We start from the raw sequence: 14,165 nt of genomic DNA on the forward strand, positions 1-14,165 counted from the left end.
GACGGAAAACTGACCCTGGAGGGTAACCAGATAAAGAAGAAGAAGTGTAAGGGATAAAATTATGTCTAAATAATAAATCAGAATTTTTTGTACATATCTCATCTTGCAATTATATAAAGAAACATAGCCAACAATATTTATAGAACATAGATCGAAATAATGACTTTGCATGAAATAAAAGGGAATACATCCATACACTACATGCCCAAAAGTCTTCGGACACATCTTGCTGTTCGTTCCAAAGACACTAGCCATGAAACTAATAGCATGCAGGCGTTTGCTACTATTGTATTGTAGCGTTTAATCTTCGCGGAAGGCTTTCAACTAAGTTCTGATACAATAAAGGTGGAATTTGTTTCCATTCTATCTGAAGCGTGGTGAACAGTTGTTGCCGGCTTGTTGGGCGAAATGATCTGGCTCGTAACCGACATTTTAATTCATCTGATAGATGTGTGATGGGATTACAATTGGCTTTACGTCGCACTGACACAGATAGGTCTTACGGCGACGATGGGCAGGGAAGGGCTAGGAGTGAGAAGGAAACGACCGTGGCCTTAATTAAGGTACAGTCCCAGCATTTGCCTGGTGTGAAAATGTGAAACGAGGGAAAACCATCTTTAGGACTGCCGACAGTGGGGTTCGAACCCACTATCTCCCGAATACTGGATACTGGCCGCACTTAAGCGACTACAGCTATCGAGCTCGGTCGATGGGATTTACGTCGGGGCTTTGAACACACCATTCCAGCACATAGGGCCTACATCTGATTTTCTTCGAACCACGATACAGTGGTTCTTTCTTTGTGGACAGGAATTTTATTATGTTGATACAAAAGAGGTCCCATTCCAAACTGTTGCCACAACACATTCAGAAAAATACAGTTCACCAGGTATCCTCCAGGTCCACACACGCCGATCTGATTGCAACAGCATATGCTGTGACTCGTTACCTCATAAACCCTTCTTCCATTTCTCCACAGACCAAAAATGGCGTTGTTTGCACAGAAAATGGCGTTCTTTGCACCACCCTGAGCGAAGTCGCGCATTCGTTCATGTGATCTGTAGTTTCCAGGCAGCAGTACGATCTTGAAAAGCGAGTCCTATCGCCTCTCGACAGGTCATTCTGTGACTGACCTCTATCCCTGACTTGGAACGGAAGTCCTCTACAATAGCTGTCAAGGATGTCTGACTACTGGTTTGCAGAGTACGCTTTAGAGTTCGGAGACCCCTGTCAGTTAATTTCTTAAGCCTAATCCCTCTGTGGGTGGGGGCTGTAGAATAGCACCCACAGTATCCCCTGCCTGTCGTAAGAGGCAACTGAAAGGGACCCCAGGGCTCCTAGCTTGGGAGCGTAGGTTGGTGACCACGCCGCCCTTAGCTGACTCCTGGCATTGCTTCCACTTATGCCAGGCTTCTCACTTTCATCTATCCTGTCCGACCCTCTTGGCCAATGTCCGGCTCCATGGCTAAATGGTTGGCGTGCTGGCCTTTGGTCACAGGGGTCCAGGGTTCGATTCCCAGCAGGGTCTGGAATTTTAGTCATCATTAGTTAATTTCTCTGGCACGGGGGCTGGGTGTATGTATCGTCTTCATCATCATTTCAACCTCATCATGACGCGCAGGTCGCCTACGGGAGTCAAATCGAAAGACCTGCAGGCTGGCGAACCGAACATGTCCTCGGACACTTCCGGCTCTAAAAGCCATACGCCATTTCATTTCTGGGCCAACTTTTGTTCTTTTCCGACCCCGGCGGTATTACGTGGCGAGCCCTAGGAAATCTTTCATTTCCACGACCTCTGTAGCCCTTGTCTTTCTTTGGCTGATACCTTCATTTTTCGAAGTGTCAGACCCTTTCCTTCTCTCTCTCAATCTCTCTCTCTATATATATATATATCCCCCCCCTCTCTCTCTCTCTCTCTCTCTCTCTCTCTCTCTCTCTCTCTCTCTCTCTCTCTGTTTAGCGTTATATAGAGGATGATTGCCCAGTTGCACTTCCTCTTAAGACAATAATCCCCACCAACACCATCTTAAGCCTAACAGAGCGATGAAAGGGTTCAATGCTTCGCTGACGTTTCCATTCACGATAACATCGCTAGGAGTTGACCAGAGCAGACATGTAACTCCCGTGAAATCTCTCTGGCGGAATGTCCGACAATGTGGGCCCCATTCGAACTCACTCAGTTCTCTACCTTAACGCATTCTCACAGACAACACGTCTGTGATGTTGACGCATTGTGCCAGCATTTCTGTACCCTCAGATGCACAGCCGGATGTCGCATAGAGCAGGTTCATTGAGGTGTCCGGAGACTTTTGACTATATAGTGTATATTGCGATCCTCACCAGGAATACCTAATAAAACAAATAGATAGTGTCCAGTGGAAAGCAGCAAGATTTGTAACAGGGGATTTCAGGAGAAAAAATAGCGTATTAGAAATGTTGAGAGAAACTTGGGTGTGAAGCTTTAAGTAAGAGAAGGGAGAAAACTAGACTTATAGGGTCATGTAGAGCCTATACAGGAGAGGAAGCATGGAGGGAAAACCCGCGAGAAGCTTCAGTTGGAAAATAATTATATCGGCAGGACTGACCACAATTATAAAATTAGACGGGATTTTAGCAGAAGCGATTGGGGTAAATTTTCATTTATTGGGAAGGGCGTGAAGGAGTGTAAGAGTTTACCAGAGGAAGTGTTTGATCCCTTTCCAAAATCTGTACAGATATTCAAGAAAAGAATTAAATTATTGTAAATAAAGAATTTTCGTGAACAAATGAATTCCATCCCCTTGTCAATGGAGATTGGACAGCCGAAGTAGGGGTGAAGTACAGTGGGAACTTCCAGAGGCCTGGGACTGCTATACTAGCAGTGAAGGCTCTTCAGGAACTCTAAAAATCGGTGCCAAAAGGGGCTCTTGATAAGACGCAGCAGGTCATTATGCAAGTTAGGTACCAAGATGGGGGAAAATCATTGTAAATTTAAATTTTACAGCAGCTGTATAGTATTATTTGAAGTAATTCCACATACTATATATGAGTTGAACATGTGTGTGAGTACAGAAGGTATTATGAGAAGAATTTTGCAAATAGTATACATTGATTAAGGATGACCTGTGTGTTTAATAGAAAAATTGTTAATTTGAATTGTATAATACTGTATTTTAGGAAAATCTCTTTTTTTATTTTTTATTTTAAATTCAGTGCTTGATAATAATGTACTTTTATGTTTCATTTGCCACCGAGATAGACACCTCATTGATTTGATTTGATTTGATTTGATTTGATTTATTCATTATTGGAACAGTGAACAGTTCATAATTTTGATACTTTTAACAAGCCAAAAAATTATTCAAAATATTTTAAGTCTGAGGTCAGGCCTGAAATGAAATTGTTAACACTCCTACTAAAGAAATTAGCACAGCATATCTGACTAGCCCTTTTCTCTCATGCTGTCATTAATACTGGCTTCAAACTTCCTTCGAACTACCATTTCAACAATACCGCTGGAATACAGTAGGCCTATAGTAGCTCTACGCTGTGCGTGAGAGCAGAAAGAAGTCTAAGGAAGGAACTTACAGTCCAGAGCTGCTTTAAGCAAGTATGTTTCTTAAAACTTTCAATTGTAATTTTCTAGCTTAAAATATTATCAGTTCTTTGCCCAATACAAATAAACGAAACTGTAAAGGACCATGGCCTAATTTTTATAAGTACTTTAACTGGACGGAGCACAAGTCGAAAATTTGCCGACAAGAATTATTTTCCTTTCACTCCCTCAAAAGTTTACAGGATCTGTTTCTACTAAATACCAGAAAGTTACTTGTTCGGAGCTTAATTCTACTCATCTTCGATTAATGTGATGTAATATTCAACAACTTAAACACTACTTAATTCTAAACTTCAGCGGGCTTTTAATACATGCGTCCGTTTTGTATTCAATATGCCCAGGTATTGTTATATATCACCCTGTCTTGAACAGCTGTCGTGGTTTCGCCAGTCCATAACATCCTCTGTACAGACACACCAAGTTATCTGAGAACGGATCTTAAATACTTGTCATCCTCAAACAATATACTGTACCCGACAGGGAAATGAAGAGGACCAATGGCCAAGATTAATCATCTAAGTCGCAGAGGAACTGCTGTTTTGGGAGCACAAACTTAAAATAAATAATTCCCAACATCCTGGCAAGAAATAAAATAGTCCTATTATTTTATTCCAAAATATATATTTATAATGTTCAAGTTGGGCAAGCATTTCTTTGTCTGGCAACGAGCTCGCGGAAAATCGAACCTTGGGACGCCTCGGGTGTGGCCGAGCCAGGGAACCATGTTGTTGTCGAGTGGGGGAGGTAAACTTGTTCGCATCAAAATATGGGAGCCATCTTTAATCCAGCATGACCAACGTGATCTTCTCTGATGAATAAATTAATGAAATTTATATTACTACATTGTATTTTGACCCAAAAGAGTTGGTCGTAATTACAGAATTTATTGAGAGTGTGGTATGTCATTTTTAGTAATAATCTACTTCTAAAAGAAGGAATAGTTGGTTACGTAACAACGGAAAGTTACTGAGGGCCATCCGGTTTATTTCTTCACACTCATTCGACAAAGGTATTCCCACAATCGGATTCCGAACAGATATGTCTCATCTACATTAGGAGATTAATGGTCACCTGGCTATAGCCCTATCACGCCCCTGATACGCCGAGATTAGGCTGTATGCGAGTTTGGAGAGGGGAAGTTTCTTAGTTATGATAAGGCTGCAGAAGCGTCACCCCAAGTAGTTCGGTTTTTCTTCTCGCGAGGGATGGGCCTATGTCCACACACCTCCTAGATTGTCTTTGTCTTGTGAAATGTTAAATCATAAAACTGTTAAAACTGCTTAATTCAAGTGAAATGTGTGCTGAATTAATACGCGAGATCTAAAAAGGTGCGGGTTTAAACTGGGACAAGTTTTGAACATATTATTTAAATTCATAAACTGGTTATTATTATTATTACTCCAACGCTTACCCGAGATAACAGAGGAATGCGTGATAATAAATGCACTATTCCGGTTTAAGATACAGGGTTAACACAGAGTGGAGTAGTGAAGAATTGATGATGGTGATGATGCTTGTTGTTTAAAGGGACCTAACATCGAGGTCATCGGCCCCTAATGGTACAAAATGAAATAACAAAAAGTAAAAATTCATCCACTGACCAAAATAAAATAAAAAAATGTCATGGAGAATGAATGGATGGACATGAACCCAACAAAAAACAAAAAAACAGTGGATCAAACTCAAAAAAGATCGTAAATGATAGTATTACTGACCAAGGGACCACTTATAAAGCACAATGATGCTTGATGTCTAAAGGGGTGCAAAATCCATGTCTAAGGCCCCACAGAATGGTACATGTCGCGAGTAAAGTAGAACCATGGTATTTGTCATGTTAGGGTACTAATCAAAAGTAGCGAAGACTCACGGTGTTCCACACAAGATGGTACTACTCACAAGTATTGTACTTCGTACAGGGAACGCAGACCTATGGTGTTTCTCACACAATGGCGCCACCCACAGCCAACGCAAACCGATGAGGCTCCTCACCTACAGTAGGTGTACTAATCACGGGCGCCGGTATTCCCGTGGTGTTCCTCACATAGTGGGCACCAATCACAGGCAACGCTGACCCACGGTGCCGCTCATATAGCGGTACAACTCACAGGCTACGCCCAGACCCGCGGTGTTGCTCACATGGGTACGACGCACGGGTACTGGAAACCCCCAGGCCAGCCTCTTAACTGCTACGAATCACAAACCTATTTCGTATCTAATGTAGTGGTACTATTCGCAAGTACAGGCAACCCATGGTGTTCCTCGCGTGATGGTACGAATCAAAAGTAGTTTCATGGTTCTAATCTCTATGAAACGAGCTCGTAGTGCGACAGTATTCTTCTTCTTCTCCCCATGGTCCTTCCTCTTCTTCTTATTATTATTAGATTATTATTATTATTATTATTATTATTATTATTATTATTATTATTAATAATATTCAATAGTGTTAGAAAGTACTCAGCTGTGGTTTCCTGCATAGTTATCCTTATCCCTATCCCCATTTTGCAATGTTTTTCACCCACAGTAAACACACGAAAACTGTAACATTCGTCAATGTGATATATTTCTGGAATTGGACAAATTAATTGTAAATATTAGTAGGTTTATCTATATTATTATTATTATATTATTATTATTATTATTATTATTATTATTATTATTATTATTATTATTATTATTATTGAAATTGTAATTCGTTCTTTGTTGTATGTTAATTTCTTCGTAGGAAGCAAAATGTTAATTTATATTGTGTATAATAACAGTTATTTTTATGTACAGCAGGATAGCATAGTACCGTAGTAATTTGTTTCAGTCTCTTTTTTTATTTATTAAGTATGGTATATATTTTTATGTTGATTATGTATTTCACTGGTTAAGTGTAAGACAGGGACACGTGTCCCTAACTTTGCCAGTTAAAATAAATCATATCTATCTATCTATCTATCTATCTATCTAATTCAATCATCCCTTGGTCGCCCCTTTTATTTATTTATTTATTTATTTATTTATTTATTTATTTATTTATTTATTTATTTATTTATTTATTTATTTATGTATTTATTTGTGGCGAAGTTAGGGCTCTTGGCCCTCTCTTACACTTAACCACATTATGCGGCTTAATACTGAATCCAAACTTTTTTTAGTAGCCTCTTACGACAGGCAGGGGATACCGCGGGTGCATTCTACATGTGCGTCCCCCACCCGCAGGGGGTAGTGAAGAATTTGTGCGGGTCGTATCGTAATACCCTGTATCAGTATTCTTCAATTCGGGGACTCGATAATCAAAGATCGCGTCGGTTTGCGCGGGATGAAACAGACGTGAGTTACGTGTACTAAATCTGTGTCTAGATAACTGAAGACTTCTCCATTTGCGAAGGACGATGGAGATTAACCACCGCAATCAACATGTGGAATCAGCGATCATCACAATGGATATGAGCCGTCACTAAATCTACAAGATACACCCGAGCTGACAAAGGTGTATCCAGCAAAATAAGGCTGAGTAATACCATTCTTTATGCATGACGTAAGAGTACGGATAGCTTTAAAAAAACTGTAGCTATTAAAAATGACAGGGAATTCAGTTTATTTAAATGTAAATACGCCTAAGCAGAGCACAGAGTTTGTCTTTTGTAATAAGTCTGAGTGGCTTAAATTATAAATATGAGTACATTTATTTGTGGGGAAATGTGTTTTACTATTTTTTCATTTTGGGGGGTTTTTACGTTTCACTAATTGTTTTATATGATGAGTAGTTTTGCTAGATTCTGGGTGTGCTGATGTGGGGGAAGCTGGGATTTAGCCAGCGGAGTTAGTATGCATGCTGAGTAGTATTGGTATAGAATAAGTTGTTTGAAGGAAGAAACGCAACTGTGAGAATCGCTCAGAGGACCGAATCATGACCTCCAAAGAGATATTTAGTTAGGGGCTATTTTAATTCTATTGTGTTCATTTAACGAGTGTTTTGATAACTGTAAGTCTCAGGTGCGCTTTGAACCGTGTGTAATTATCACTGTGTTTGTTGTGTGATTAACGTGTGTGGGTTATGAAGTGACGGATTAATGATGATGAAAGTCGCGTAGGCACGTTAGGTAGAGAGTAGGTCCATTATAAAGGATTAATAATAATAATAATAATAATAATAATAATAATAATAATAATAATAATAATAATAATAGTACCAGGAGGTACATCTCTACGCCGCACATTTAAATCTTGCGCCAATTGGAACTCCTCTACTGCAGAAACCCTGAACTTAAACTGGACCTACTTAAACCCTTCCTCTGAAGATGTCACTGTGTGAATTTCGACTTGTTTTGTTTACTATTTATCAAGAAGTTTGGACATTCTCTTATAGATGTCACTGCCGAAAAACTATGATCATGCACCCCGGTGGGAAGTGAAGGAACCTTATTTGAAGAAATTTTGTATTCATAAGTTTGTTCTTTACTAAATTTCGTTCATTCATTTCTGGGTTGGCAATATTTATCTTTCCGCCAGTTTCGAATTTAGCCAACCCAGAATTTCTGTAATTAATTTTCAGCCAATCACCGGCTTCGTCTTCGATTTGGTGTGTAACTATAAGGTATCCAATAAAATTGAGAGGGTGTGCCTTAATTATTCATGAAAGGTCTCGAACCTTCCCCGAGGGTTTATAAACTGCTGATTTTCACATCTCTTGACCACTCGATTAACATCTAATTAAGTGTGCGGTCGTAAAGCAGGAGGTGGGAAGCGCCTCTTTCATCAGGCAGCAGGTCTTCTGTAAGGTAATGGCCTTTTAACATCTTTATTTCTTGCTAGCTCAGCAGTTTAAGCCGCGGGAAAGGTCCGAAACCTTTACAATGTAACCTAATTTCCTAAATATGTAATTTTCTTCCGGCTTATGTAAAAACTTAATTAAATTTGTAACTGTAATTCGGGGATAGAGAGTGATTTACCCTCTCGAGCTCCCCTTCATTTTGGTTTGAGGTGACTACGTTTTGGTAACTGCATTTTTCTCTTCCGAAATGTTTAAATTTCCTTCTTATACGGGTCACCTCCATAGGTTGGGAATAGCCCCTGTGTCATCGGCCTAGTGCCTTTTAGGTTTTAAGAATGCATGTGTAGGAGTGCAAATACTCGCCTCCATTCTTTTTGGTTTTACGGGCCATTTACTTAACCTGTTCTTTTCCTGCTAAGGCCCAGTAGGTTGGGTACGAGGTACCCCCGTTTCATTTTTGTAAGTTGTGCCTTGTTGGCAAGCAATTGTAAAGTCTGCTATTGCCTTGAAGAGGCTTGAAAAACTGAGAGCGTGTCAGCTCTTTTCTTGTGTGGTAAAAGTGCCTCTGGGAGGCCTGATATGGTAATCGGGAGCAAGTGCTCCATGTATTAGGGGTTTTCTGCCCTTAAGAACAAATTGTTGCTTGGTTAAAATCTAACTAGGAGCTCTGAATTGTAAAATTAGGGCTCGCAGCCCCAAGTGTGTTTAAAGGTTGTAATATTGGATCCTTATAAGTATTGGAATATGCATACCGTTGTTGTATCACCTAGTGATATGTTGTTAAAGTTTTGTTATTCTTGTTGATTAAAATTCAGAAAACTATAACCTTGTTGAAGTTTTATATTAACTTTGATTTGGTAGTTAGACCCATTCACCCCGGCACCTTCTTTCACCTCTGCGTTCCACATAACCCCGGAACAATAATAATAATAATAATAATAATAATAATAATAATAATAATAATAATAATAATAATAATTTGAGCGGAGATGTGGTTTACGAACTTAGGATGATTCGAAGTCAGGACTCACGGTGTGAGATATTGTTGTCAGATCGTATTTATACACATGCGAACGCATCTGATTTGAGAGATGAATGGGGAAACACCTCATGGTAACGAGAAGTTTACGTTATGTTGCACTTTGATGTGAGGTGTTATATTTGAAAAGGGACGATATTCGTTCTCCCTTTGACAAGCGGTAGGGTGTCCCTCTGCCACACCCCAGCTGCGAGGGTGGTTGACCCAGGGAAACAGTATTTATGTGCGAGACTCTTGCGGAGTATTTTTAGTGTGCTTCGACCCCATCGTGAACTTTTAGTCTGACTGGCATTTTGTTCTAGCGGGACGTGCCAATGGAATTATTGCCTAAGGTGATTTAGGTAAACTTCAGAAATAATCGACCCGACATTCTTTACTTATTATTTTCTTGCATAAACGACTAGTAGGGTTTTCAGAATCACTGGAGACATCGTAGACCCGTGTTCGGTCCTGGGCATGTGTACAGCAACATTTCACAATGTTGGAGCAGAGGACCCATATCTCACATATATTGTATATACAACTGTGTATTTCTTTTGAGTGCTTAGTGTATTGTATTCGTGATGTCATTCAGCTTCGAAAATGGTATTCCCATTGGTCCAGCGAATTTGTGTATCCGGATGAGGGTTCTATGTTTGTATCATTGTTTGTATCATATTCTGTAAAATTATTCCATTGGGAAACCAACTTGTGTTAGGTTAGGAATAACTCAGATTTGGTTACATTGAGTGTTTTAATTTTGTTGCCCAGTAATGTGGGAATACTGTAGCTTCAGAGATTTATGTTACGTCAAGTCATGACATAGTTCAGCAAAATATGGTATTACTCGGTCTTATCCCTCAAACACTAGATTTTCAACAAGCCACAACTATGTAAAGTCGATTTTTATATTCATTTGTATACAGTATGTGTATCATTCTTCATAATCATCAGGAATCAATACACCCCTTTGATGTGTTTTAAATTTTTTTAAATCTTGTTCTTATTTTGTAGTTTGTTTTGACACCTGTATTTCTCCTACGCTGTATCCCGCTAAGGTATTTTATATTTCATGCCCACTTGATTTTAACCCAGCAAGCGACCCTGATGATCCAACGCCGGTACCCTAGGGGTAGGGGACGGGTGTAATACCTACAAGGTCAGAAACCTCTTCCCTGCTGAGCTTCCCAATTTACCGCACGACAAGTTACGGCAGCTCATTCATACCTGCAACGATACGCACCTGGAATTCGCTTTCAGCTGTAATGAGAGACATTCATAGTGGAAATGTATTTTAAAAGAGATGTTGTAAATTGTACATAGACTTAAGAAATTAGTATGTTAGTGTGTTTATAACTATTATTTAATTTCATAATTAATTATATGTTATCAGGAACCTTAAGAATCTGTGGATTGTAAAATATAGCATATATAACATGAAGTTGCTGAATGGTATGGACGAAGTCTTGGGTAAGGAGTACAAGATGAAAATAAATAAGTCCAAAACAAAAGTAATAGAGTGCAGTCGAACGAAGGCAGGTGATGTAGGAAATATTAGATTAGGAAATGAAGTCTTAAAGGAAGTAGATGAATATTGTTACTGGGGTAGTAAAATAACTAACGATGGCAGAAGTAAGGAGGACATAAAATGCAGACTAGCACAAGCAAGGAAGAGCTTTCTTAAGAAAAGAAATTTGCTCACTTCAAACATTGATACCGGAATTAGAAAGATGTTTTGAAGACTTTCGTGTGGAGCGTGGCATTCTATGGAAGTGAAACATGGACGATAACTAGCTCAGAAAGAAAGAGAACAGAAGCTTTTGAAATGTGGTGTTACAGAAGAATGCTGAAGGTGAGATGGATAGATCGAATCACGAATGAAGAGATACTGAATCGAATTGGCGAGAGGAGATCGATTTGGCTAAATTTGACGAGAAGAAGAGATAGAATGATAGGACTTGTTCAGTTGGTTTTTGAAGGAAGTGTAGGCAGTAAGAACGGTAGGGGTAGACCAAGGTATGAATATGACAAGCAGATTAGAGCAGATGTAGGATGGAATAGTTACGTAGAAATGAAAAGCTTAGCACGGGATAGGGTGGCATGGAGAGCTGCATCAAACCAGTCTATGGACTGATGACTCAAACAACAACATATAAGATGGTTTGGCACAACAGCAGGCTTCCTAGCCTGAGCCACGCCATATAATATAAGTCAATAAATAATATAATAATATTATAATAATGTACAAAATGCTCCTTGCGACAGAGTTCGTATCAGATTCGCCTGAAATTTTCAGATAATGTTTCAAAATGTACTGCAATTGAAATTAGTTCTGCATTTATTGTCAGTTGAAACTTACCTCATATATTTGGTCCTAAAAGTGCACCAAACTAGACTTTTGCCTATTGCATGAATAGTGAAAAACTGAAAAAAAGTATATCTCCAACAGTGTATACCTGACTGCAAAATCCAGGGTTATTACTAAGTATATGAGCATTTCTGACAAGTCTTCCAAATTATAGCCCAAAATAATGAAAAGTGTGCCGTAAGGGGAGAAAGAAAGATAATGAGATCTTACCTGAATACTTATCAATGTACGAGACTAAATCTTTACCACACTCGTTCACGAATTCAAACATTCTTTTCATTTTGCCCGATGTGAAGGTCGGGCTTAGCTTTGCCCTCAAGTGCCTCCATTGTTGTCCTTTCATCGCGAACAGTCCCCTGGCGATCATGGGCTCTGAATCCTTATCGGCCGTGAAGTTCCTGTCCAGGAAAAAATTGAAGTCCTTCACCAATACGCACTTCACCAGGTCCAGATCACGAACCACCAACATGGGCTGGTTTAAAGCCAATATAGCAAGGAATGGTTTTCCCTCAGAGGCTTCATAGGCTTCCTTCACAATATCACCGACATTCTTTTTACTCAGAAATACATCTTTGATGTTCCCTACAAAGGGCAAAGGGTTCATGAAGGGAATGCCCTTCTTCTCCCATCTTCTTAAGTGTCGGCTAAGGAAGACATAAGTCACGCCGAGAACTGCTACAAGAAGAACTCCCACGTCCAAAATCAAGGAGCCACTTAGGACAGCCATTGAAGTCTGTAACAGTAACATAAATAATAATAATAATAATAATAATAATAATAATAATAATAATAATAATAATAATAATAATAATCCAACACACTAGTAAAGCGGGGATGCCTATGCGCGAGAGAATGCCTTGTACTGAATTAAAACCTGAATAAATTAAAACTGGAAAGAAAAATTATACGGAAAATACTCAGTCCACTAAGAACTACAGAACTCTGGAAATAAAGAAGTAAAGGTGAAATGTACCGCAAAATAGATAACATAACAGAAACAATTTGGAAGAAGCGATTGATTTTGTTGTTGTTGATATTTATACCGAATAGATAACAACAGCTTACACGGACAGATCTTCAAATACCTTTGAAACAAGAAGTCAACAACAACCTGGCTTCATGAAGTTAAAACAGATTTGGAAAGGAACAATATAAGAGAAGAAGCAGCAACATAGAAACCCCTAACGGAGGAAGAAAGAAAGAAAGAAAATAATAATAATAATAAAGGAAACTGCATATCTACTAACCAAAAAGATCTACCAAAAAAAACTGTATCTCCGAGCACACAAAACTAAGATTAAGTCATTCATCCATAATGTCTTTATGGATCAGACACGCTAATTTTGTACAGGAAATCAGACATTGAAAACACTGAGAAAAATGAACGCAAAATCATGACAAATTCTAGGCACAAAACTCGCCGACGGACAGTACCGACTCCGAGACAGACAGGACCTCGGACACTACACAAATATTCACAGCAGTAGCGGCGATTGGGAACTAAAAGTGCGGGGGGGGGGGGACATACACACAGGTTTGAGGAAGGTAGGGGGATTTTTCAATACTGAAGAGAATAAAAGCTACAAGGTAGGCTTTTTGATGCTCTCTGAGCGAATTTCGACAGAGAGGTAGAGGATGACAGTTTACCAATTTAAGTGCGGTAATAAGAGTTTTGTGAGATTTTGATTCAATACTTTATACAATAAAACTTTCACCATAGGAACAATATTAGACATTTATTACAATTAAATAGAAGAACGGCGTGATTATATAATTAAAATTGTTCCGGGGTATCTGTGGAACGCAGAGGTGAAAGAAGGTGCGGGCTTCAATGGGTCTAACTACAATGTCAGGAATTTAATTAAAACTTTAACAAAGGTTATATTTCTTTCATTATGAAAAAAAAAACTTAACAAATTTCCACAAGGAAAAATAACAAACAGGTACAATGCCAATCTTGAAACCAGATTAGGAAAGATCCAAGATTCAGAACTTTAACAATTTTGGGCTTTAAGCCCCTAGTTTTACAATTTTACAAATGGAATAGGTGTTACTTAGTTAAGGCCAGAAATCCCCTAATTCACAGAACACTCGCTCCCAAAATACAAATTCTAGCCTTCCAGGGGAACTCGTAAATCTTACAAAAACTTTGAAAAAGAGCAACCAGGCTCTCAGTTCCTTACTGCCTGCTCAAGGTAATCATCAAAATTTTACACTCTCTGGCCTTCCATGGTCCAAATATAATTTGAAACAGGGATATCTAGTACCCAACCTATAGGCCCCTTGTGAAAAAGAACAGGTTAAGTAAACGGCTCGAAACACAAACTGAATGGAGGCGAACACAGCGCTCCAAGATAATGAAAACTTAAAAACCTGAAGGGCTCTAAGCCGATGAAACAGGCGCTATTCCCAAACTACTGAGGTG

At 39.1% G+C, this 14,165-nt stretch overlaps 1 protein-coding gene across 3 annotated transcripts in view; it reads right to left on the reverse strand.

Moving 5' to 3' along the window:
* The window catches only part of LOC136876518 (cytochrome P450 6j1), a 72,385-nt gene that overhangs the window by 40,908 nt on the left and 17,312 nt on the right, over positions 1-14,165 (reverse strand). For all 3 annotated transcript variants that reach the window (XM_067150534.2, XM_068228460.1, XM_067150533.2), the window contains exon 2: positions 11,951-12,473. In XM_067150534.2, coding sequence (XP_067006635.2) covers positions 11,951-12,467 — 517 coding nt within the window. In that variant the 5' untranslated portion in view covers positions 12,468-12,473. The remainder of the gene's footprint in view (positions 1-11,950; positions 12,474-14,165) is intronic.

The sequence above is a fragment of the Anabrus simplex genome, chromosome 6, assembly GCF_040414725.1.
Source record: "Anabrus simplex isolate iqAnaSimp1 chromosome 6, ASM4041472v1, whole genome shotgun sequence".
Taxonomy (NCBI): Eukaryota; Metazoa; Arthropoda; class Insecta; order Orthoptera; family Tettigoniidae; genus Anabrus; species Anabrus simplex.